This window comes from Lepisma saccharinum, chromosome 5, assembly GCF_977018435.1.
Source record: "Lepisma saccharinum chromosome 5, izLepSacc3.1, whole genome shotgun sequence".
NCBI lineage: Eukaryota > Metazoa > Arthropoda > Insecta > Zygentoma > Lepismatidae > Lepisma > Lepisma saccharinum.
The window spans coordinates 20352234-20375022 of record NC_139233.1 but is presented as its reverse complement, the minus strand read 5'-3'; the positions used below and the strand labels follow the sequence as shown (position 1 = coordinate 20375022).

The following is a 22789-nucleotide window of genomic DNA, read 5'->3' as shown; positions in this document are numbered from 1 at the left end:
ATATAAAATTGAGAAGACTCCACCGAACATGAAAATATGTTTATTAAAAATTTCCTCACTCCCTTCTTTAAAACTAATACAGTGATAAGATTCCAACTGTATTCACACAATATTCCCGGCATCTTTTGATGAAATTTTGATTGGCATATTTGTTCTGATTGCAAGTCGTTTTCACGCCATTGTTAACCCGGCAGTACGCGCGCTGGGTAAAAAAAAAACACCCAGAAGAAATTTAATTGTTTCAAAGCATGTATATAATAACATGAATGCAGTTGGCCACAACTTTGAACAACTCTAATAACTAGATCTCGGATTTTTAGTTTCTAAAAAGTGTGATTTTTGGTTCCTAAAATAGGCTCTAAAAATCCTAAAATAGGTCCTAAAAATCTTAAATTAGGCTCGAAAAATCCTTAAGTAGGTTAAAAAAAACATAAAATAGTTCAAAACTCCTGAAAGATGCTGATTAGGTATAGTCACAGGCAATGAAAATGGGACACCTATATCCTAAAATATGCACTATCTTGCATAATGTTATGTGTGTTGCCTAACCCTACGGTGATGGCAGAACTTACCATTGGAAATTTCCTATTAAAATCCACTCTTCACCGTATAGTTAGGCAACAATCTTTTTTTCATGTTATCCACAGTCAAACTGCGCAATTTTGTCTGTGAGGCTCATCCTATATGCTGAAAATAATTTTCAACAAAAACATAGTGGTGCAAACTTTAATGCTGAAATGTTAGTTTGAAAGGCGTGAATGCTACAAAGCAGCGCAGTAACGCGAAAGTGAGCAAGACCACACAGATCAGACCAATTTGGATTGTACAGGTAACAGTGGCATCAGATATTTTGCTTTGTTTAGAACTTTCAAAATCACCATGGACTTAGAGGAAGGGAAATCGACAGAGAGTACGTTTTCAAACACGTTCGTCATTGAATTTTTTCGTGACCAAACAAAGCAAATGCCTTTTGTGTGATGTGTGACATAAAAATCCTGTAAAACCTTTAAAAATATATAAAAACCTAAAAAATGCTTGATTTAGCCGCATAAACCTAAAATAGGTTCTAAAAAGCAAAATAGGTTTTTTAGGCACTATAAAACTTCATCAGTCGTTGCGTTTTTTAACGAAACGCTGACATACCTTATTATTTCTTACATACCTGTAAAGGAAAAAAAAATAGGTTAAAAACCTAAAATCCGAGGTATACTAATAACACAGGTTAATACTCGCTATGCAATATAAATATAATTGTCTGCATGCTAAAGATATGTGTGTAAAAATAAACGGGACGTTATGGATAGAAAATACCGGCATCTGTGCGATGCCTCTCAGTCTGCAGTCACGCGCTATCTCGGCCCTTAGCCAAACTGAACGCACTGTATAAGGACACGTGTGTCGAAATGAAACCTTTCTTCGATACTTCGCACCACATTGCATGTAATTTCATATTTTAATAAAAATTTAGAAACAAATTTCCGAATTCAGAAACCGTCCTACCCAGCAAAAAAAACACTTACACTTGCCAACTACGATACGCTAAAGAGCATGGAAGAAACGAAACCAGCATTTCTACCACTGCAGTAATAAGAGAGCAATCAATTAATTGTACTTCTTTTAACTTTTAAGAGATCCAGTTTCCACGTATTTTTTTTTAAAATTCGTTTAGCCACCGTAACTGAATTTTAATGTAGGAACATTCAACCCATGTCGTAATTATTGCCACTACACTATCACGCTATATCTATTATTAATATCATTCCTAGAACTCTAAACAAACCGCCGACGCAAATGCTTATAATACGATAATACGGCATTACTCATACAATAAAATATCTTCGACACACGGCAATTTGAACGTGCTAACAATTTCTTCGAAACAGGAGTATCCAACCTTATTATATCCATTACTTGAAGCATAGGGAAAACCTCGAATTAAATTTGAATATTTCATTACGTACAAAGAGAGTATAATAATAAATTGCAGCTGTGTACAAAGCAAATAACATAAAAAAAACTATCACTAAAATTACGGTAATTATGATTTACTATGTAATAGCGGTTTTACTTGAAAAACATCCATGACCTTCCACGATATTTCGATGTCAACACAAACTGACGGTCCAGCTCCAGACCATCAAGTCACAGTGTACTACAACGATTGGTCGCGAGTTACTTGACATTGTACTTCCACTAAATATTATGTCTCAAAATAAAGGTGGAAGGTTTAATAAATAATAACACATACGAAACTACGTTGGGTAGGACGTATTCTGAGGATCTTAGTTTGAAGTTGAATTCGTACAACAGATTTTCATATGTATGTATGAAAATATACATATGTACTTTCATATGTGATTTGCTTTTAAGAAGCTCTTTTCCAACGCTTCAGCGGAACCCCTTTTATGACGGGATTAGGTTATCGATTTATGACGCGAGGGGTACTGGGTTCGAGTCACGCTTACGGCATGATACAAATTTTTCATCTCTTCTGAACAAACTGGGCCCGTAAGTATACAAAAAAACAACTGACAATCTGTCTGAAAATGTTATGTTAGTCACTTCTCGAAGTTGCGATTTGGAACACTTTTGAGCATCGTTCTGTACTTACGAAACAGAACGCATTTGTTTACTAAAGTATTTTGTGGAAGTGTAAGATTTCTTTTGTCGGCCATATTGTGTTATGAGCACTCAACATAAAGGTCTACTCGATTATAGTTTCCATTCTGAAACACGCTGATGGATTCACTTCTAAATGTTCCGAGACAGAAAACGATCTTAGTCAACGTGATAATATTTCATATTCAAATAATTTCAAGTAATGAGGGTTCTCTCTCTTCCATAGGTGCGGCAGGGCGTTGACCTGATTCTTTGTACCGCCAGGGAGTGCCCTGCAGCTTTATTTTGCTTACCATGGTCCATTACTTAGCATATACACCTGAACAGAACATACCTAGGTAACTTCTTGTTTTAAGAATACAAATACTAACGTATCTGGTTAACACAATACTATCTTAACTATCAGTTTTTATACATGGACACTGACGGAATAAAAGTGCCAGTGGTATTAAAGTTAAAATGCTTTATTCGAAAGTCTTGCATGCTGTTGTTAAACTAGGTTTGGGGTGCGTCGAGTATCTTGAGACCTCAGCGAGCAACGTGATCGCTGAGCTACTTGACGGCCAAATAAGCGTTGCTCGGCGAGCGATGCTCACTTGCTCGCTGAGCGAACCAGAACCTTGCTCGCCACAGGTTTAAACCACAGAATATATCGTTTTTGTGTTTCGATCTCGTGAGGCAAGATTAAGAAGAAAATTTCGTGAAGATGACGGCTAATGAAGAAGTACATTTCTATTGGTGATCAATTGCTTACGATATAGCGTAATTACAGAGGAAGTAAAGTAACAGAAGGTCAATTTGTGTAACAATTTTCAACTTTTTGTAATTGTACTAAGCCAAGTGTTGTTTATTCCAAATACACACCGTAGTTTTGCAAAGTTGTGCAAGTGTGTGGAAAAAAACTGGAATCACATTTAGTGAAAAATGTCTGGTTTTGTTCTCATTCATAAGCTAAGCACCCGGTCATTCATTTGAGAAGCAAGTAATTTTGCACTACACTAAAACCATTCTGCGCAATTATACCTTTAAGTCGACGATCGTGTAGTGATCACAGATTACTCAAGGCACTGATATTTCGATCAATGAGCACACACCGTCAAGTAAATGATCTGTCTGCTCAACGAGCCAAAATCTTGCTCAAGATACTCAACGCGCCCCTGGTCAAGCCTTCGTGTTTGTGAAAGAGCGCTCTCGCATGCACGTGCAGAGCGAGTAGCGGTACTGTAGCGTTGTAAGAGGGGCAGAAGGGAGAGATTGAGGGAGGTGGCTTCTTCGTCACATCTGAAAATCTACACGAAGTAGTCATTTGGACATTGCAACTCACGGCTCAAAGTGAACTAGCAAGAACTATGTTTAAATATTCCAGCCAGGGGTGTGTTTATCCAGAATTTTTCATATTTTACGGGGGTGTAAGGATTAATTTAAAGCCATAATGACCATAAATTGGGTCAATGTGTAACTTTATAGGGGGCTGTTGTGAAAATTTTGGGAGTGTCAGGGGTGTTTGTGGATAAATCAACTCATCCAAGCGTATGGTATTAATATTTTGGAGAAAATAAATATACTTTTAAATTTCATACATTTTTAATAGTTGTGTTTTTTATTCTTGCATAAATAATTCACTTCATGAAGTTAGCTACATAAAAAAAATGCTAACTAAAAATTTATAGTGTTGGGCATACCTTTAATGCTTTTAGGCACATTATGGAAACATTATACGTGCACTTCTTTATTTTGCATATTTTAGTCATATTTAGGTCATAAAAATAAATAGCGTTGGTTCTAACTTATGTACGTTATTAATTCGTAAGAACCAGCAATGATGATGATAAAGTATTAGTCAATAACATTTCCTTACGACTGTCCACAGAGGATAGGGTAGGTATACTTACGAATTATTTCACACAATCTTACATTCGCAATATGCTGTGGCGACATACAAGACGGATCTACATGCAACAATGTTTCATTAAGTAGGATATGCGCCGCCTGGAGAAATGTATATGTAAACATTGTAAGAAAGCTTGAAATGGAGGCAACGGTTATTAGATCTCGCATGCGAACGTCTTATCACGCACGCCAAGGTGCCAGTATTGGAGTTTCCGAGACTGTGAGAAATATTGTGTACTTTGCTTATTTTTCAATCGAGTGTCTAGGTCTTTTGTGCATGTACGGTGTTAAGGAAAACGCGTCACGTGTTTCAAGCAGTGTGTGAATGTGTATGTGTGTCAGTGGCGTGCTGAGGAATTTGGTTTGGGGGAATTTTTTCATTCACCCTTTGATATGTAACTATTTTCTACTTTTCTTGTCTCGTATCTCTTTCTATCATAATTTTGGAACAGGCTTTTTTATAAATAATAGAATTATCTCGACTCTTAAAACAGTAGAATTTATTAATGGTAGGATATCATATGCAGTTTTACAGAGTAGGTGGTGTAAAATTATTTTAATAAACATACATGCACCAACGGAAGATAAAGATGATAATACTAAAGATGATTTTTATACAGAGTTAAAACAGGTCTTTGATAAATTTTCTCAGTATGATATGAAAATTCTGTTAGGTGACTGTAATGCACAGATTGGCAAAGAAGAGACATTTAAACCTACGATTGGTAAAGAAAGTCTTCATGAATTAAGTAATGATAATGGTATAAGATTGATTACTTTTGCAACCTCAAAGAATTTAATTGTGAAAAGTACCACTTTTAAACATAAAGATATCCATAAATATACCTGGTCTTCTCTAGATGGTAAAACTCATAATCAGATAGATCATATTCTCATTGATAAGAGAAGACATACTAGTATAATTGACGTTCGTACACATAGAGGTGCGGACTGTGCCAGTGACCATTATTTAGTAATTGCTAAATTAAGAGAAAGACTCTCAGTGTTAAATCATAAGCAACAAAATCTAAAAGTTCTAAAATTTGATACAGGAAAGTTTACTGATGAAAGAATTAAGAAAGATTACCAAATTAAACTGTCAAATAGATTTGATATTTTGCAGGATTTAAATGATGATGAAAATATAAATGAAACAGACGTAAATAAGAATTGGGAGCACATACGTAATGCAATAGAATCAGCAGCTAAAGAAAGTATAGGATACCATAAACCGAGAAAAAGTAAGCCATGGTTTGATAATGAATGTCATAATCTAATAGAAATAAGAAATGAGGCTAGACTTAGGTGGTTAAATAACTCTGATGATACAAATCTAAACAATTATAATAGAATAAAGCGAGAAGTTAACCGAACGTTTAAAAGTAAAAAAAGAGATTACTTGAAAAGCAAAATTAACGAAATTGAAACAAACAGCAAAAATAAAAATATCAGAGATTTATATAAAGGTGTAAATGAGTTTAGAAAGGGGTGGCAACCTAAAGTAAACTTGATAACAGATAAAGACGGTGATTTTCTTGCTGACCCAAGCGATATTCTAAATAGATGGAAGAACTACTTTAATGACCTTTTAAATGTCCATGTAGGAGATAAATCAGTAGTGAATGAAGTACACACAGCAGAACCTTTAGTTCCAGAACCTAACCTGACTGAAGTTAAAGATGCTATTAAAAGGCTAAAGAATAACAAAGCATCTGGCATTGATTTAATACCAGCTGAGTTAATTAAATATGGTGGAAATTCATTAATATGTCAAATTCATAAATTAATTTGTTTAATATGGAATAAAGAAGAAATCCCTCAACAGTGGAAAGAATCCATAATTGTCCCTGTGTTTAAAAAAGGTGATAAAATGAACTGCAATAATTACCGTGGAATTTCTCTATTCTCAACAACATATAAAATATTATCTAACATTCTTTTAACAAGACTAACCCCATATGCTAATGAAATTATAGGTGATTATCAATGTGGATTTAAACGTAACAGATCAACTACAGATCAAATTTTTCACATCAGACAGACACTTGAAAAAAAGTGGGAATATAATCAAAATGTCCATCAACTATTCATTGATTTCAAAAAAGCATATGATTCGGTCAAAAGAGATAAATTATATAATATATTAGTAGAGTTTGGAATACCTAAGAAGCTTGTTAGTATGATAAAAATATGCACCAGTGAAACAGAAAGTAAAATTCGTGTGGGTATTAATATGTCTGACAAATTTACAATTCATGATGGGTTAAAACAAGGAGATGCATTATCTCCATTGCTCTTTAATTTTGCCTTAGAATATGCTGTTAGGAAGGTAAAAGAAACTAAAGAAGGACTAAAATTAAATGGTGTGACTCAGTTGTTAGCATATGCAGATGATGTAGACTTACTGGGGGATGATGTGAATACAATTAAGAATAATGCTAAAATATTTTTCAAAACTGCTAAAGAGAGAGGTTTGGAAGTTAACAAAGAGAAAACTAAATATATGCTTACAGGCCGAAACCAAGTGTTAGGTAATAATCAAAATCTAATTATTGATAACAACTCGTTTGAACCAGTTTCCAAATTCAAATACTTAGGAGTAATATTAACAAATGAAAATTATATTAAAGAGGAAATAAAAAGTAGGCTTAATTCAGGAAATGCATGTTACTTCTCTCTTCATAAACTTTTGTCTTCTCGTTTAATATCTAAGAAACTAAAAGTTAAAATATACAAAACAGTAATTTTGCCTGTAGTATTATATGGATGTGAAACTTGGTCCCTTACATTGAAAGAGGAACATAAATTGAGAGTATTTGAAAATAAGATCCTTAGGAAAATCTTTGGACCTAAAAGGGATGAGGAGACAGGTGAGTGGAGAAGGTTACATAATTTGTATTCATGTCCAGATATTATTAGAATAATTAAATCAAGAAGACTTAGGTGGGCAGGCCATGTGGCACGAATGGGAGAGGAAAGAGGAGTATACAGGATTCTTGTTGGGAAACCTGATGGTAAGAGACCTGTAGGAAGGCCAAGACGAAGATGGAGGGACAACGTTGAGATGGACCTAAGGGAAATCGGTAGGGATGGAAAAGAGTATATAGATCTTGCTCAAGATAGGGAAAGATGGAAGGCCTGTGTTGCTGCAGCCATGAACCTTCGGGTTTAAGAAGGCTAGAGAGTTAGTTAGTTAGTTCGTATCTCTTTCTATTTTTTTTCTTCCAATTTTTCGATGTGTCTTAGTATGTTTTCCTTCGTGAACTTTTCGGCCAATTATTTTTTTTAATGTGTCTCCCATTTTCTTCTGTACTCTTATCTGAGTGTTCCTTAATTTCTTTCCATCTCTATCCCACTTCACACACACACACACACAGAGAGAGAGAGAGAGAGAGAGAGAGAGAGAGAGAGAGAGAGAGAGAGAGAGAGAGAGAGAGAGAGAGAGAGAGAGAGAGAGAGAGAGAGAGAGAGAGAGAGAGAGAGAGAGAGAGAGAGAGAGAGAGAGAGAGAGAGAGAGAGAGAGAGAGGTATTTCGTTTGGAGGTTTGTTGTTTGGAATCCAAAAAATACTTTCCGGCAACCAAACCTTTGTTTAAAAGGTCAAAATTTAATTTCTTTTAGTTTATGTTTACAAAAACGCTTAACCAAGACCAAACGTATTTTGTTAATTTAAACAGATCAGTTTTTCTGTCCACATGCACATTAATCTCTTTTCTCTCTTTTTTTAAATATATTTTATATATATAGTTTTTGTCTTGCTTCAACTTCTACATGTATTACATGTGCGAACATGCATGCAAAAAAAACACACTAGTGTTTCTTCCTGTCTTACCTCTCCCCGCCCATCTCGCTTCTTTAAATCCCTTCCTCTATCCTTCCTCCGATTATCTATAGTTTAACCCACCCGACCCCTTCTCCCATAAAACGTTTCTTCCTTTTCATAGGCTCGGCTGGACCTTTTGCTGACGCCATCCTCTACTTTTGAAAAGCCGCTTTGATATTCTAAAACCTGAAAAATTAAATACGCTTAAATTCCTTCTAGAGAATTCACGCGAAAATTCCTTTGGTTTGCTCTCGCTGTTGCATATTCTCAAGAATTTCGTGGCTACATTAGTCTTACTAAAAAAATATTGATGATATCTAGACAGAAAGAGCAAACCACACGAATATTCACATAAATGCTCTAGAAGCATATTTAATTTTTCAGATTTTAGAATATCATAGTGCTTTTACGAAAGGAGAGGAAAATTCGAAAACAAGTGTCATGGCGTCGCTCAAAGCTCGAGCTGAGCCTTAAGAATTTCAAGCAGCTTCCCCAGCAGTGTCCTCGCAATGCTTTCGAGCTCCCAGAACCGCTGTTTCCAAAGGCGAGAGCGCTAACCACTCTGCTACGCAGCTTTGATCACTGGTAAACAAACAACAATAAGAAAACCCCTCCCCCAAGCTCTGTGGGTCTGCATTGTAAGTTTGCCCAGGTAGCAGACTGGATAACGGTCCAGAAAACTTATTTATACACTGATGTATAACTGATCAACCTGTAAGTAAGTCTACAATGGATGAAAAAAAAACATCACCGTGTACATTCAACTCACCAAAAAGAAGAGAGAACGACAAAGAAACAGCAAAGCGAGGGTGAGGTATGCACAATGCATGTTCACTTCATACGTTTCACGTCCGCAAAATGATATATTTATTTGCGCGGCCGAAAGAGGCTCCTGGTCCCCAGAGCTCGATGAATAAACAAGCCTTAGCTAGGCGGATTAGCAATCGGTCCAGACGAGTCCGCACGCTGATGCCTACCGACCTTCCATTATTCCCTGCTATCTGGGCTTTTGTGTGTTCATTGCGCTGGGGACCATCTACACAAACCCAGAATATGTAGAACCACGGTGCGCGCTGCCTTTCGGTAAATACCATGACGATGCAGCATTGGAAGTTTACACGTCGGTCGCTCTACGTCAATTAAGCACGAAAGTGACCTCTTAATTAGCCGTTCAACTGGGCTACGAACAGACTTCCCAAAAAAAAAAAAAGTACAAACACACACACACACACAAATATATAACTCAATAAAGCAATGTCCCATTATATGTCCGAACAGAAGCGCATAGGAAAACAAAAACGTTAAGGACGCTTGCTGGCATTTCCGAGGACGGGTCGCTTGATTTTTTTTTTCCTGCGCGTATGCAAAAATTCAGTTTATCGTGAAACGCGCACTTTTTTTCGCTTTTTTAAATGGCGGTACGTACGTCGGTGGTATTTGCTGTGAAGGGTTCGATATGCGGGGTTTCCAATACGTGTACGTGTGGGGGGAGGGGAGGAGTTATAAAAAAATCTTTGTACTCTGTAATAGTTCTCTACGGCACAAACTTCCGAAAGGCGCCATCCAAAGTCCTACCACCGCTATAGGTAGGGGCTGTGGCGAGTTTGAAACTTCGGAGTCTAAGGATTGCCCTTTCTAAGTACACCCGAAAGTAAACCTCATTTCCATGCATAGCTGAAGTCTTCAGCTTGAGAATATCTAGGCAACAGTGTTCATCGGAACGCCAGTTTCGTATCTTTGACACAGTTCGCAGAGGAAGCCGACCGGACCCGTATGTATGTATATACCACAAGACAATAACACAGTCTAGCAAGTACTGTCAGTTCTTCGACGAACACTATTGGTGGAAAAGGATTGAGGGGAGGAGTTACTGGGCTCCACGTGGATTTGACGTGGTCGTCAGAGGAGAAACTTATCTTTCGGAACTTTCTTCAAAGTAGAATGGTGTTCCGATGCGGACTGCAACTATAATACACTCTGGACTACAATTGGTAGACTTACGAGGCTTTCGCGTTTGGACTCAGCCACTATAATCCTTTGTGGGACTCGTCTTGTGTCGTTCCTATATGTTTATCCCTTCACCCATCCTCATCTTCGCGATTAGCCAAAAGTGGCAAATGCGAAGTAAGATACAGTAAATCAATCTATCCATGAAGACTTTGAAACTTCAAGCAATGCTGGAAGAACCTGGATAAAATATTCTGGGATTCAAGGGAACAATGGACAATTCTTTTCTAGTGTTTTAAAAAATAAAGACATGCTAAGGGGAGGCCGTTGCACTAAGACTCGATGTTACATGGATCTGAATCTTTCTGATTTGCCTGGTCTCGGCAGGAATTGTTTTCGTAACATCTCTGGCTATAATGCATATGTAGCTTGGGAGCGAGTCGTAACTCCAAAAGCAACTACCCAACAAGCGAACACCTGACGTCATCTCAACCCAGCACCTATAGCTAACAGTCTTCGCTTGCGCTCTGCTGGAGATGTATTGAAAGTAATCTCACTCTAGGAGGAAGAGAGCGGGAAAGATATACTGTATTTATATGTGTTAGAGAGGGGGGGGACTATAGAAAACCAGGGAGAAAAGATAGTATATTTCAGAGATAAAATCAAGAATAGGGCATGGGAGTCGACAGAAATTTTTGTAAAAGGGGGAGGGCAATTGATTAAACGTGAATAGTAGAAATAATAACTAACCTTATCATGGTTATAATTATTATTTATTATAATGCAGTAACTGTTAGAAGCTCAAGGAATTTTTATTCTACATTATTATTATATCCTTGGAGAGACTTTTCTACTCCATCCATCAGATGAGTTTCTACATTGTTATCAACATTTACACACCTCGTGGGTGTAAAAAATAAGGCTATATCAATTTTAGTCATAGAGTTTGTGTTGTGTGACCTCTCCCATAAAACTCTTTTTGGAATTCTGAAAACTGTGAAAATGGTAGAACATGAAAATATAAACTGGTTCCTTATTATACAATTTTTTTTTCCACTTAACGTTTTCTTTACTTCGTTATGCTGCTGGATTAAAAACTAATTGTCAGTAAGAATAACTTGAAATGAACGGGTCGAACGACCGGTTAGACCCCCTTCCAGACACGCATGGAATAGGGAGAGTAAACAAGAAGAACAGAACAGGGGAAAGAAATACAAACTAAAGGGATCAGGAAAGAATAAATAGGTATTTCTTCCCCATATTCCAGAAGAGACGTGACCTTCCCTTCCCCCTCCTAAGGGTGCCCATGGTTATATGGCTCGTACCCTTTCTGTGAAGTCTAGGAATACAAGTTCTTTGACTACTTGACACGTAGGGTTACCCGAGGTATGTGGACGGGTTCCTCAAACGCACGACAATATCTGGACCTCCAACCGGAGCAGAGGAGAAACCTCACAGTCTCCCGAAGTAGGTACAGCTGTTCCAAATCCCATGGAACTTGTTTATCCCGCCCTTACAACCCTTTTTATGGATTTCGCTGTCGATGTGTGCGGAGGCTGTCGGAATCCCCCTTTCCTTCAAACCCCAGCGCACTTCCTGTATGTGAACGACAATAAAATTGGATGCTGAATATCCCAGATGCTCAGAAATAACCATGTTGATGACAGCATGGACAGTTGAGACTGCATTCTTAAGGGGACGCTATTGATATATATAATTTTTCACGTATTCCAGTAATAAAAAAAACAATCCGCTGAACCAGATAATAAATTCAAGAACACAACAACGCTGAAATTTATTTTTGTGCCTCCACTAGGTGGACTTGCATACCTTGTACGTCAAATACATGTAAGTATTTCTCTTTCATTTCCATTATCTTGAGAAAATCCTGTATTCTAAATAGCCACAGTACACTGCAATAACTTGCCGTATTTTCTCATTTCCTTATTTTCCCTGCCACTTTTGACTAATCGCGACGCTGAGGATAGAGTTTGTGTAGAACACTTTGTTGCTCAAAGTATGGCACTATTTACTGTGACAGAATGGTGCCACAAATGCGCATTTCGTGTGGGAATTGCAACTGAAGCAGGTAACAAATATTGCTCCTCACCCTTAACCAGCGTATCTTTATGTGGGCAAATAGGTACTAGTCGAAAGAATAATGATTGATTGATAACTGGGCACACACTCAACAGAACACCCATGTTCAGACCGGGACACGAACTCGGAACCTAGAGTGGCGAGACCTTGAGTCGATGGAAATGTGGATTCCAAAATTTACTCGAAGGGCCAGATAAGATTTTAAAAATCTCCGTGCTCTCAGCACATTCTGCAAATCTTTAGTTTCATATAAAATTGGAATACGAAGTCCATCCTTCTGCAAAAGTTATATATTCACGCTCCCCACAAGAGAGAAACTGCCTACACAAGATGACCAATGGTTATATAAGAAGCGAACGCCTACAAGGAAATTCAGCTCCGAGTGGCTGCCTCACACTACCCGAAGCAATCAACTTTTCGCTTGCAAAAGCCTACATTATGCCCGTTCAGCGTAACCCGTTCCAAGAATACCCATCCAATAAAATAATTTACTTATCACATTTTCTCTTAAATCACGCACGTTTTAGAAGGATTTTGAAAATCTGGGATGTCGTGTAAAAATTTGATAAGACCCTTTATCAGCCATGCAATTTTACTTTGTGTTATTTTCTTCTGTTAGTTCATTCTAATGTAAAAATGGTTAATGCTGTGTTTGCAATACTTTGTTAAATAAACAAATAACATGAAAACTATAGTTTCAGGATTTCAAAGAGAAATTTTCACAAAAAATTACGGACAAAAATAACATTTTTTTATAATAATTTCATTGGTATTAATATTTTACACTAAATATTTAAGCAGTTAGTTTAATGAACAGTCACGGACACTTCTGGGTTGTAACAACATCCCTAACTCGCAATGGAATCGTTAGAACGCAGAAGTGTCCGTGACTGTACATCTTGGAAAGTATGTGGTAATGAAAAACTGCACTAAGAATTTCATGGAATTTAGTTTTTCAGTCCAATAAAGAAAGGGGTGATTTGCATGTTTGCACGAAATAAGCTTTAGAACAACTGAAAGACCATCAATAAGGTCCATGCTCTGCCTCATAGTCCTTACAAAATAGGTTAATGTCTGTTTAAGTCTGTCTCGACGGACTAGGGATAAAATTTTGCTCTGGCATTTCTATTAATTCGGCCTATGTATAAAATAACAGAGAAGGAACTAAAGGCTAAACTATTTTTGTGTGATTTTCTGTGTTAAAAATGGAAATGTTTTAGCTGGATACAAGCTGCCATTCAAAGGTATAGTTTTCTTTTAAAAATGGTTTGAATTCTACATAAGCTGTGTAAACTGAATCCTATACTAAGCAAAGATAACGCAACATATATTAAAAACATGACGAAGTATTATTTTACACACAACTCTTTCTAACAGCTTCAACAAGATTCAAACACATTTTCCCCATTTTCAGTTTTTGATTGTCAAAACGTATTTGTAGTGTCACAGATAATGTTGGGTTGTAACACTGACTTAGAATGGAATCGTTAGAACTCAGAAGTTTGAGTGAACGATTTGATGTATTTTACTTCGATTTTCTGCCAATTTTGGCCATTCGCTACGATGAGGAGGGGTGATGATATGATGAAACTCATAAAGGGACACTCACAAAGAACACCCATGGCCAGGGAGGGATTCCATACGCCAGAGCTACGTTAGTCTCAAAAATGCAGTCTACAGTACAACTCAAACACACACTATTTGCCAGTGGTTCCTAACCTTCGAGACACCATGGCCCGGTAAACAATATTCTGAAGTCGATGGCCCGATCCCAACAATTTCAGTCGTAAATGCCTCTACATATTCTTTTAACTTTATACATTAACTGTAATGTACCCTTCAAATTCAATGTAAATAGATAAACTATGGCATAACGATTAAAAGTGATAGTTCAATCATGCCTAAGCTTGATGACAAATATAAATTGTTCTTAATGAAAATTACTGCGCAAGACAAATTCGAACGAGCTTCTCGCGGAAGGAGGTTGAGATATGCCATTACGTGGTGCCTATAAGCAGAACCTTGGGTGTGGTTTTCGTAGAAACAGCTGCACAGGAAGCAAGAATATTTGGAATATTTGCAAATTAACAATAATATTAACTCAATAGGACGTTAAAACTTCCACGAGATGGCCAAACGTTTAGACTTTTTGCAGTTTTTCTCATTATGCTCCTGTTTGTCAGGCTGCCAACCCCCCCCCCCCCCCCCTTTCCATTTAGCTATGGCTCTGCTTCGTAGTGCCAGATTTGCGGGCCGGAGATTCATTACATCGGCCCAAAAATATTCTTTGCGTGCAAAATAAATTTTCGAAAGACTCTTGCATATCAAAGGCAACAGTGTCCAAATATCTGCATGCATGTGATGCTCTGACATTTGCCAGAACTACCAGATTACCAGTCCGGCACTGGTCAATGCTCTGCAAATGGCTTTGATTTGTGTTCTTGAACAAACCACAAATAAAAATCCTTCGGTTCAAATAAAAGTGCAACAACTTTAAAATATACATCAGAATCTTTATGAATATATTTAGTATTAATAAGTGCAGAGATTTCTTTCTTTTATGAAGAAAAATCACAGGCAGCGACAATAATTCCCAGAAATCAAGTGCACAGAATTTCCGTATGGAGATATGAGCCTCAAAGGGGAATGGGTGTTTTATTTTCAATGATTAGTCCTACATATTGTCTTCTTTTCCTGCAGGTTCATCTTTATTTATTTAAAAAGAATAGCTGAGCCAAAGGGGAAAGGTATGACTCCCACTAATCCTATTCCAGGAAGAAAATATTGTTACGTGCTCTCACACGTCGGCAGTGGAATCTGTGAGAACATACCAGACTATTATCAAGAAATATTCCAAACTTTTTTAGGTATCTGTTGCTGGCTTAAAGAGGGTAATGCATTAATAAACATTATTTACGATTGGATAATGTTAACACCATTTCTCACTGCGACGCTATCACATTCAATCTTTGCACAAGACGACGGGAGTTGTTGAACAATTTATGGTAATGAATTTATAAAAACAAAACAAATGTTAATTGAATTAATTCTATGAAATAGATACACTTCTTGGAAGAACAAGAAAATGATCTTGTTGTAGAGCGCAATAAGGATTCGAGAAAAAACTTCTGCACAGACCTAACGTAGAGCAACGAACTCACGGGAAATAATTTCTGGTTAGGAAATCAATTATTCACTATAGTTGTTACTATTTTTTATAATTATTGTTAATATTTTGCACTTATTTACCCTAAAAAGAAAGACGATTTCGTTGCAAATATAAGCACTTCTGTATACACTTGAACCCAGCGCTGGATATGGCATCTTACTTGTTAGTTTGTGGATGGCCACCCTTCCTGATCCACCGCCATATTGTTCTGGCCTGGAAGCAGAGTCGATTGTTAAAATCACGGGGGATGTAGTTCGCATATTTTACGAGGTTATCATGGCGCGCCTAGAATACATGCGAATGAAAATAAACGTTAACTGTGCTTGAATGCTCCTAGTTTTGAGTTTCTGGACACCCTTGCATCCAAACAAAAGCACTGTCTTACAATTCTGCACAACCATAACTTATTCTTTGTTAGCCAGTAATATGAAATACTTTCCACAACAATGCTATCTTAAAATGCTGACTTGCTATTTTTCTTTCATTTACAAAATACAAAGCCGAGCCTTCTCTGCAGGTGTCCAGTATTCACATTCAGGGGACTATTCTTCCGTGAAAATTATGAATAAGAAACGCTTACATGAATAAAAAAGTGTTGACTAGGGTACCTTGGGGAGAATTCCAATAAGATTCTGTTATTGCTTTATTTTTTACTTAAATTTTCTGCCACTTTTGACTACACGTGTGAGATTGTGGACTTCTGAAATAATGGTATCACCAAATAGAACAGTAATTATGCCTGTGTAGGCAAATGAAACATAGTATTCTAAACAAAAAGAAGGGCTACCAATCGTCCCGATTTAATCCAAACTTTGTAACAGCTGTCAGGACATACTTTCTTCGTCATAACTATACGAATCATATTATTTTGTAATTTAAGTTACTTCAAATATGAGCTTTAAGAATCACTAAATTATTACCTAGTTAGCTCATAACTTAATTCAATTAACTTTTAAACTGGTATTCCAGCTAGCTCAAACATGTAAGGGGCGAAAAGCTAAAGGGAATTCGTAGTTCACTAAAATAATATGAACTCCCGTTTTCTCTCCTTCGTTCTTTACTTAGAATCGAGTAATAGGAGCGAAACTTCCTCTTCTATGAACGTGGCACTGGGAATTTTACTTCAGTGGTGGGAATAGCATCTTAATTCGAATCCAGGGTATCATAATTTGTGGATTGATTACAGTACAGCCTCAACATGGAAGGAGAACAAATTAAGGAATGAAATAGACTGCAACTGGGAAGCAAAGCTGGATCGGACCACACTACTCCAATACAATCATCCTATTTCTCCCACTGCAACCAGTTTCGTCCTTATATTGCACTTAGTGATTTAAAAAAAAAATCCCAATTTCACCCCTAAAATATGATATCCTCACTAAAAGAGATTAACAAATTAGGAGTTTTCGAAAATGAAATATGAATATTATTTGGATACACAAGTACATTACTGTGTGAATTGATTGCGATATTGTTTTATATATAGTTTATCTGAATGCCAATAATAGCTGGCTGATGAATCTTCGACTCTAAGATTTGGTCTGTGGTAGTTTCATTTGCCCGTTGGTAGACTTCGGAACAGTGCGCTGGTATGGGCGGGCCACTGGAGGCCTGTCAAATATTTTGTGCATACCAAATGTATTCCGATATTCTCACTATTATTAAATGATCCAAAAAAATATTTTATTAACCAATAATATGAAGTTGAATTATTGGAGTAAAAAGAAATTAATATGTTACATGTGAAGTTTTAGGATCACTTACATTTCACATGATATAGTAATAAATTAAGAATAATAAACTAATTAACAGTTTAATGGAAAATGCTATGCTATAGATCTCCACTATTCAGGGATAAGTACAGCATGTTCCGAAATCAGAAACCATGTATTCGACTCTTCTAAAGATTCCCATCGCATGGTCTTTCCACGTTTATTAAAATTTACATGTTAGGGTATTTTTTTTTTTTACCTTTCTGGAACCTGAGGTTCATATTCTGTCGCCTCCCCAAGTTAGGCCCAGGTTAAACTGCTAACCAGGGCCTACCTCGTTTTGGTTATGACATGACCCACTTTGACCCACCCTGACATAATTATAACAGTCAAATTTCATGATGAAAAAATATATTTTACAAACCAAAGAAGGACTTCCTAAAAATATAGATGATTTCAACACAAATAGGTTCATTCAAATTTTAAATAAAATATAACACGTGGTGATGCAATTCTGTTTCTTATTAACTACTGACAAAACTGTTTTCCTCAGTATGCCAAATATTTGTAGAGTAAATGAATTTGTGAATGTCAACTTTTGTCATGTACAATTCTGACAAGAATAATACTCCTATCTATTTAGGGGAGAGAAGCTAATTATAACAGGGATTCAAACCCGGTTTGACATTGTAGTTAAACAGTTTGTTTTATACTTTATATTGTACAGGAAATGCAGTTGAATATCCATTAGGAACAATTGAGCTACAAACATTATTCCAACACAGGATACGAATTAAATTGGATGAGATGTAGTGTGGCTCAGTACTTCGTTTTTCTGCTTTGAATATTTTGATGTGTTAATTCAAATTGTTTCTAAATTATTTAACACAGTGCATAAATTTAAGTTCCTTTATCAAAAACTGCAGCCCATTCGAAAAAAAATACCATATGGAAATTTTTGTAATGAAGGTTTGATACGCTCCTAGTGCAATTATAACTTTACTTCCTAAACATTTATAGTTTGAATTCCACACAATTTTGATGAATGATGATTATGCACACACATACATTATAAATAAGATAGGGGTTCTACAAATCTTTCCCTTGACACTGATCCCATCTCCTAACTCGACTTGTGCACAAAACTATCCATGCTCTACAGATTTATCTATTCATTGAATGGAAGCCTTGGGATTTTCAACTGGCTTACAATGAAGCCAATGAACTAAATACTAATACTGTTGCATCGAACAGGATAAACATGACAATGAATATTTATGTTAATTAATTCGTTAATATTACAATAAAAATTAAATTTTATTTTAATCATACTTTTCAAAAATTATACTTTTTTGTTAAATTAAAAAATCTATATTTTCCAATATAGAACTAGACTATGAACAGTAATAAGTGAAAGGAAAAGAAATTTCAGCAAATCTGGCTGGAAGAATGGTATGGAATAAATTCTATTTACAGATATGATTCTAGTTTTAAAAAACTTTCAAGGTAAATTGCTACATATCATGTATCTAGCCTATTTAAATGCTTCTCTGATATATCAGGTATGAATGTTGTTAGCTGTGATAAAGAAGGCAATATATAAAATTTTAACATTTCTTGCCATATATCCTTGCCCACGACCACGCACAATATATCTACCAAGCACAATGTTTCAAAGAAATAAAGGTTTTCTAAAAATATGTTGACATATTTGACCAATTTTTTACTGTTTAAAACTGTAATGACTGGAGTTCTAATATCGCTGTTCGCGTTATAATTAAAATTCAGTTCACCAGTACTACTTGGCCCATTACACTTGCAGATGTATTTGTGATATGCGTCAGAAATATATAGATTTTCATGGCAAGAAAGTGAGAGCTTTACATCACTTAATACATTATCATAAATCTGAAAAATAATATGTTTGAATTATTATTATTATTTATTTTAACGAAACAACTTGGATCACTTTATTTCTGCCCCATTCTTGATACTAAAATTCCGGATATTTTATAAATTACGAAATAGTAACATAACGAAGATATGAATACTCTATGAGTCATGACTATTTCATGCGAGAAGATTTATACTTTTGAAATAAAGTCGTATTAACGGGCAGCTATTTTAATAATTTTTCATAAAGTTTTGCACAGATTTCGTCATTAATAAAAATATCACGCTAAGTGATAAAGAAGGGCACGAATTTAAAAATACCAGTTTGCCCATTTTCTTACATTTAAGGTACTGTTTACGTCTTATGCGAGAATTTTGTAAGTGACATGGGCTGCTATTTATATCGATTTCTAGGCCTAACGTTGTTCCTCGACAACTTATTTTGCTTCTTTGTGCTCATATATTATGAGATATTTGAAATACATCCTGGGGGAGAAAATTCGAAGCTTAGGGATATATTCCCTCACCGGCTAAAATTCCCCCTTTTCCCTCCTACCAATACGATCATGCGGATACAAATGTCATTACCTTAGCAGTTTCAGAAAGTTGAAAAGTTTTTCACAGTCTAAACTACACAAGCAGAGATACAGAGACAAATTATAAGACTTACGAAATATTTATAGAAAAGTTGCAAGAAACGTAAAAAAGGGCAAAAAAAAACTTACCCTTTCCTCCTCGCGGATCATTTCTGCGATGCCGGGCTTGATTTCCAGGTCTTCGGGTGAGGGGCCTTGGGGTGGAGGCGGCGGATGGTTGGCCTCCCCTGGAGTTGGTGGCTGATTGCTGGGGGCGACTGTGGGTGGCTGAGGGGAAATGCCAGGGGTTGGGGTTGAGGTTGCGCCTGGTGGCAAGTCTACCGTCGTCTCTACAATTTCGGCAGCGCTGTGGTTCGATTCTTCGGGGCTACTCACGCTGCTTCTTTCACCCGAATTTCTTCGTCTCTTCTTCCTGGGCATCCCCGGCGTGTTGGGGGACGGTGACAGAGGGTCGTCCTCGTGCTGGGGTCCGTGCCCACCCCAGAAGTTCCCCACGGGCCTCACCAGACCGGTGGTGGAGTGGCCGTCGATTTTCTTGCCGACGTTGTCGTTGCCCTCGGGTTCCCCGTTGACGTCTGCCAGTCCCCTTATCTTCAGGGCCTCGGCTACTTTCAGAAGAGGCCCGATTTGCTCCTGGGACACGTTGATTTCGCCCTTGTACATGAACTCCACGACCGCCTTCATTTCGGGCCACTTTATATCCTTCAGGATGACGATGGGATGTTGGCAGGGGTTGTCGAAGAATAAGGATTGAAAGTACGGGCTGCACGCCGACAAAACCATCTTGTGCGCTTTGACAGAATGCCCGTCGCACGCCAAGGTGACATCCACGAAAGCTTCGCTTTGAAGCAGCTGGTCGAAGACATTCGTCAAGTTGCTCTGGTAGTTGTTCCAGCGGAGACAAAACTGCTGTGGCGACGCCATACAATGCTGCTGCATGGTGCGATCTCGCACGTGGGCTGCAAAGAAAAATGTTGTCCTCGCTTCTGCAAGATGCTAAGGGGGGGTTAAAAAGGGATTAGGGAAGTGAATGGATGATACTCAGTCCACCGTAGTATCCCCCTGTGGTCCTCTCGCCGAGGGCCCCCCAAAACGACCCAATTCCACCTCCGCCGGGCGTCTAGATTCACCAAGCACGTCGTCCGTCCTCGCCAGACTAAAAAAAAAACACCACCACACCGCTCACTCCTCCAAAGCGTCCAGTCAGGCCGTCGCCCTAGGTGCCTCGGTTCACGTCTGTAAAAAAACGTAACACCACAGTCAAAACTAGATCCATTCAGCAAGGTCACGAGAACACGTGGAAAAAAACCAAGTACAGGAAATATCTCTTTCTCTCTCTCAGTCTGTAGATACTATGCACACAAGAAAAAAACACTACCGTAAAAGCACGTACTAAAAACCCCGCGCGGCTACGAAGAGAGAAGGCAGCAACGACACTCCTCTACTTCAACGTACGGCTCTTCTTCTAACGCGAACAACGCTCGCTCGGTCTGCCGAGTCCCTCACCACACCCCTCCCCCCTCGGAGCGCGTCACGATGGTCGATTTTCCCTTGCTCCGCACGCCTTATCATATATTTATATAAAATGTATATGTAATACCCGGGGTATGAAACGAAAGTTTATTATACATAATGTATGTGCTATTGATTTATTGATGAACCTGGGAGAGGAAGCCACGCTCCGAGAGGGCCTTCTCAAGATGTTTTTGTAGCGGGGCGGCAGGAGGTGGGGGAGGAAGGACTTTCAGAAGAGGGACCGTATATATACATAAGCTATCGCGCGCGCGCATTACCAGTATATTTAGCAGCTGCGTTGGTAGAGCAAAAGGTTCTGTTAGTAGTGGGAGGCTATGACTCAGCCCTCTTCCCTTGCTTTATGTTATTGAATTTCATTAGAGACTAATTTAATGGCAAGGCTCAACTCCGGCAACTGCGCACTACAACACTACCCTCGCTACAGCGTCGAAGGAGTGAAAAACCATGGCCTGCTCTTCCTTTGCAATACACACTCCCGTACTTCAAGCATTATATAAATATATACGTATATGTATGTTAACGTACATATATATTTACGATTCTCATGTGCACGCATACTGTGATTTTTTTAATTGCCTTTTTTCCCCCTTGAACGAACATCTACAGTTGCTAGCAAAATTCAAGCAAATATTTTCTTCCCCATCAAACTTCTTTGTCATTTCTTTCTTTTCTGTTTTTCAGGCAGGGAAGAAAGATAAAGAAAGACAGACAGAGAGAGAGAGAGAGAGAGAGAGATGTGGAGTAATAATGTGTTGTACTCAACAGTGCGAAATCCCGGGGGAACAGGGGGATTTCACCTGCCAATGACCTTAACTCCCCCCCTCGAAAACTTTCGTCGGAGGGGAGTGACAGTTCCTTTGTTTTAACAAAAAAGATAAGTAGTTTGGACCTCAAACATGCATTACTAAGAACAATATCGATCTCTCTATGGCTCTCTTACCCTCAGTGTGTGGTTGTGTGTGTGTGTGTGGGGGGGGGGGTGACATTCTTTGTTACATGAATATATGGTGGGAGAGAAAGGTACATTCATAGGTAAGTGTATAATCTGCAATTTTGTCGGATTGTTACAATGTATGAACCAAGACAATGGAAATAGAAAAGCAAGAAAATACCCACACTACAACTGGAAAAAAAATCCGCCGCGTTTTCTAATTTTATGTGGCTTACCAGCCACTTTCACAAATCGCGACGATGAGGGTGAAGGGACACACTCAACGGAGCACCTAAAACCAGGCCGGAACACGAACTCGAAGCTACGGTGGCGACACTGTGAGTAAAAGAGCTTAGCTTTCAAGGCAATGGATATGTGGATTTTAAAGCATAGTTGTGATAATACTAATGCAGAGTTTGTCCTATTATTTCTTTTTTCTATCTTTTTATGTTAATCAAGACGATGAGAATGAATAGTGGCGACACTTAAGAGGAGGGGGGGTTCTCGTGGACTACGGCCTGCTAGAACAGCGAGTGACCCTAATGTCCCTGTCAGTTATTACCAAAAAGGGACA

General features: G+C 37.8%; 1 protein-coding gene across 7 annotated transcripts in view; it reads right to left on the bottom strand.

Annotated features, from left to right (window-relative positions):
• The window catches only part of LOC145987701 (protein bric-a-brac 1-like), a 663074-nt gene that overhangs the window by 318876 nt on the left and 321409 nt on the right, over window positions 1-22789 (bottom strand). For all 7 annotated transcript variants that reach the window (XM_083122257.1, XM_083122259.1, XM_083122260.1 and 4 more), the window contains one exon: window positions 19878-20984. In XM_083122257.1, the coding sequence (XP_082978383.1) occupies window positions 19878-20687 (810 nt within the window). In that variant the 5' untranslated portion in view covers window positions 20688-20984. The remainder of the gene's footprint in view (window positions 1-19877; window positions 20985-22789) is intronic.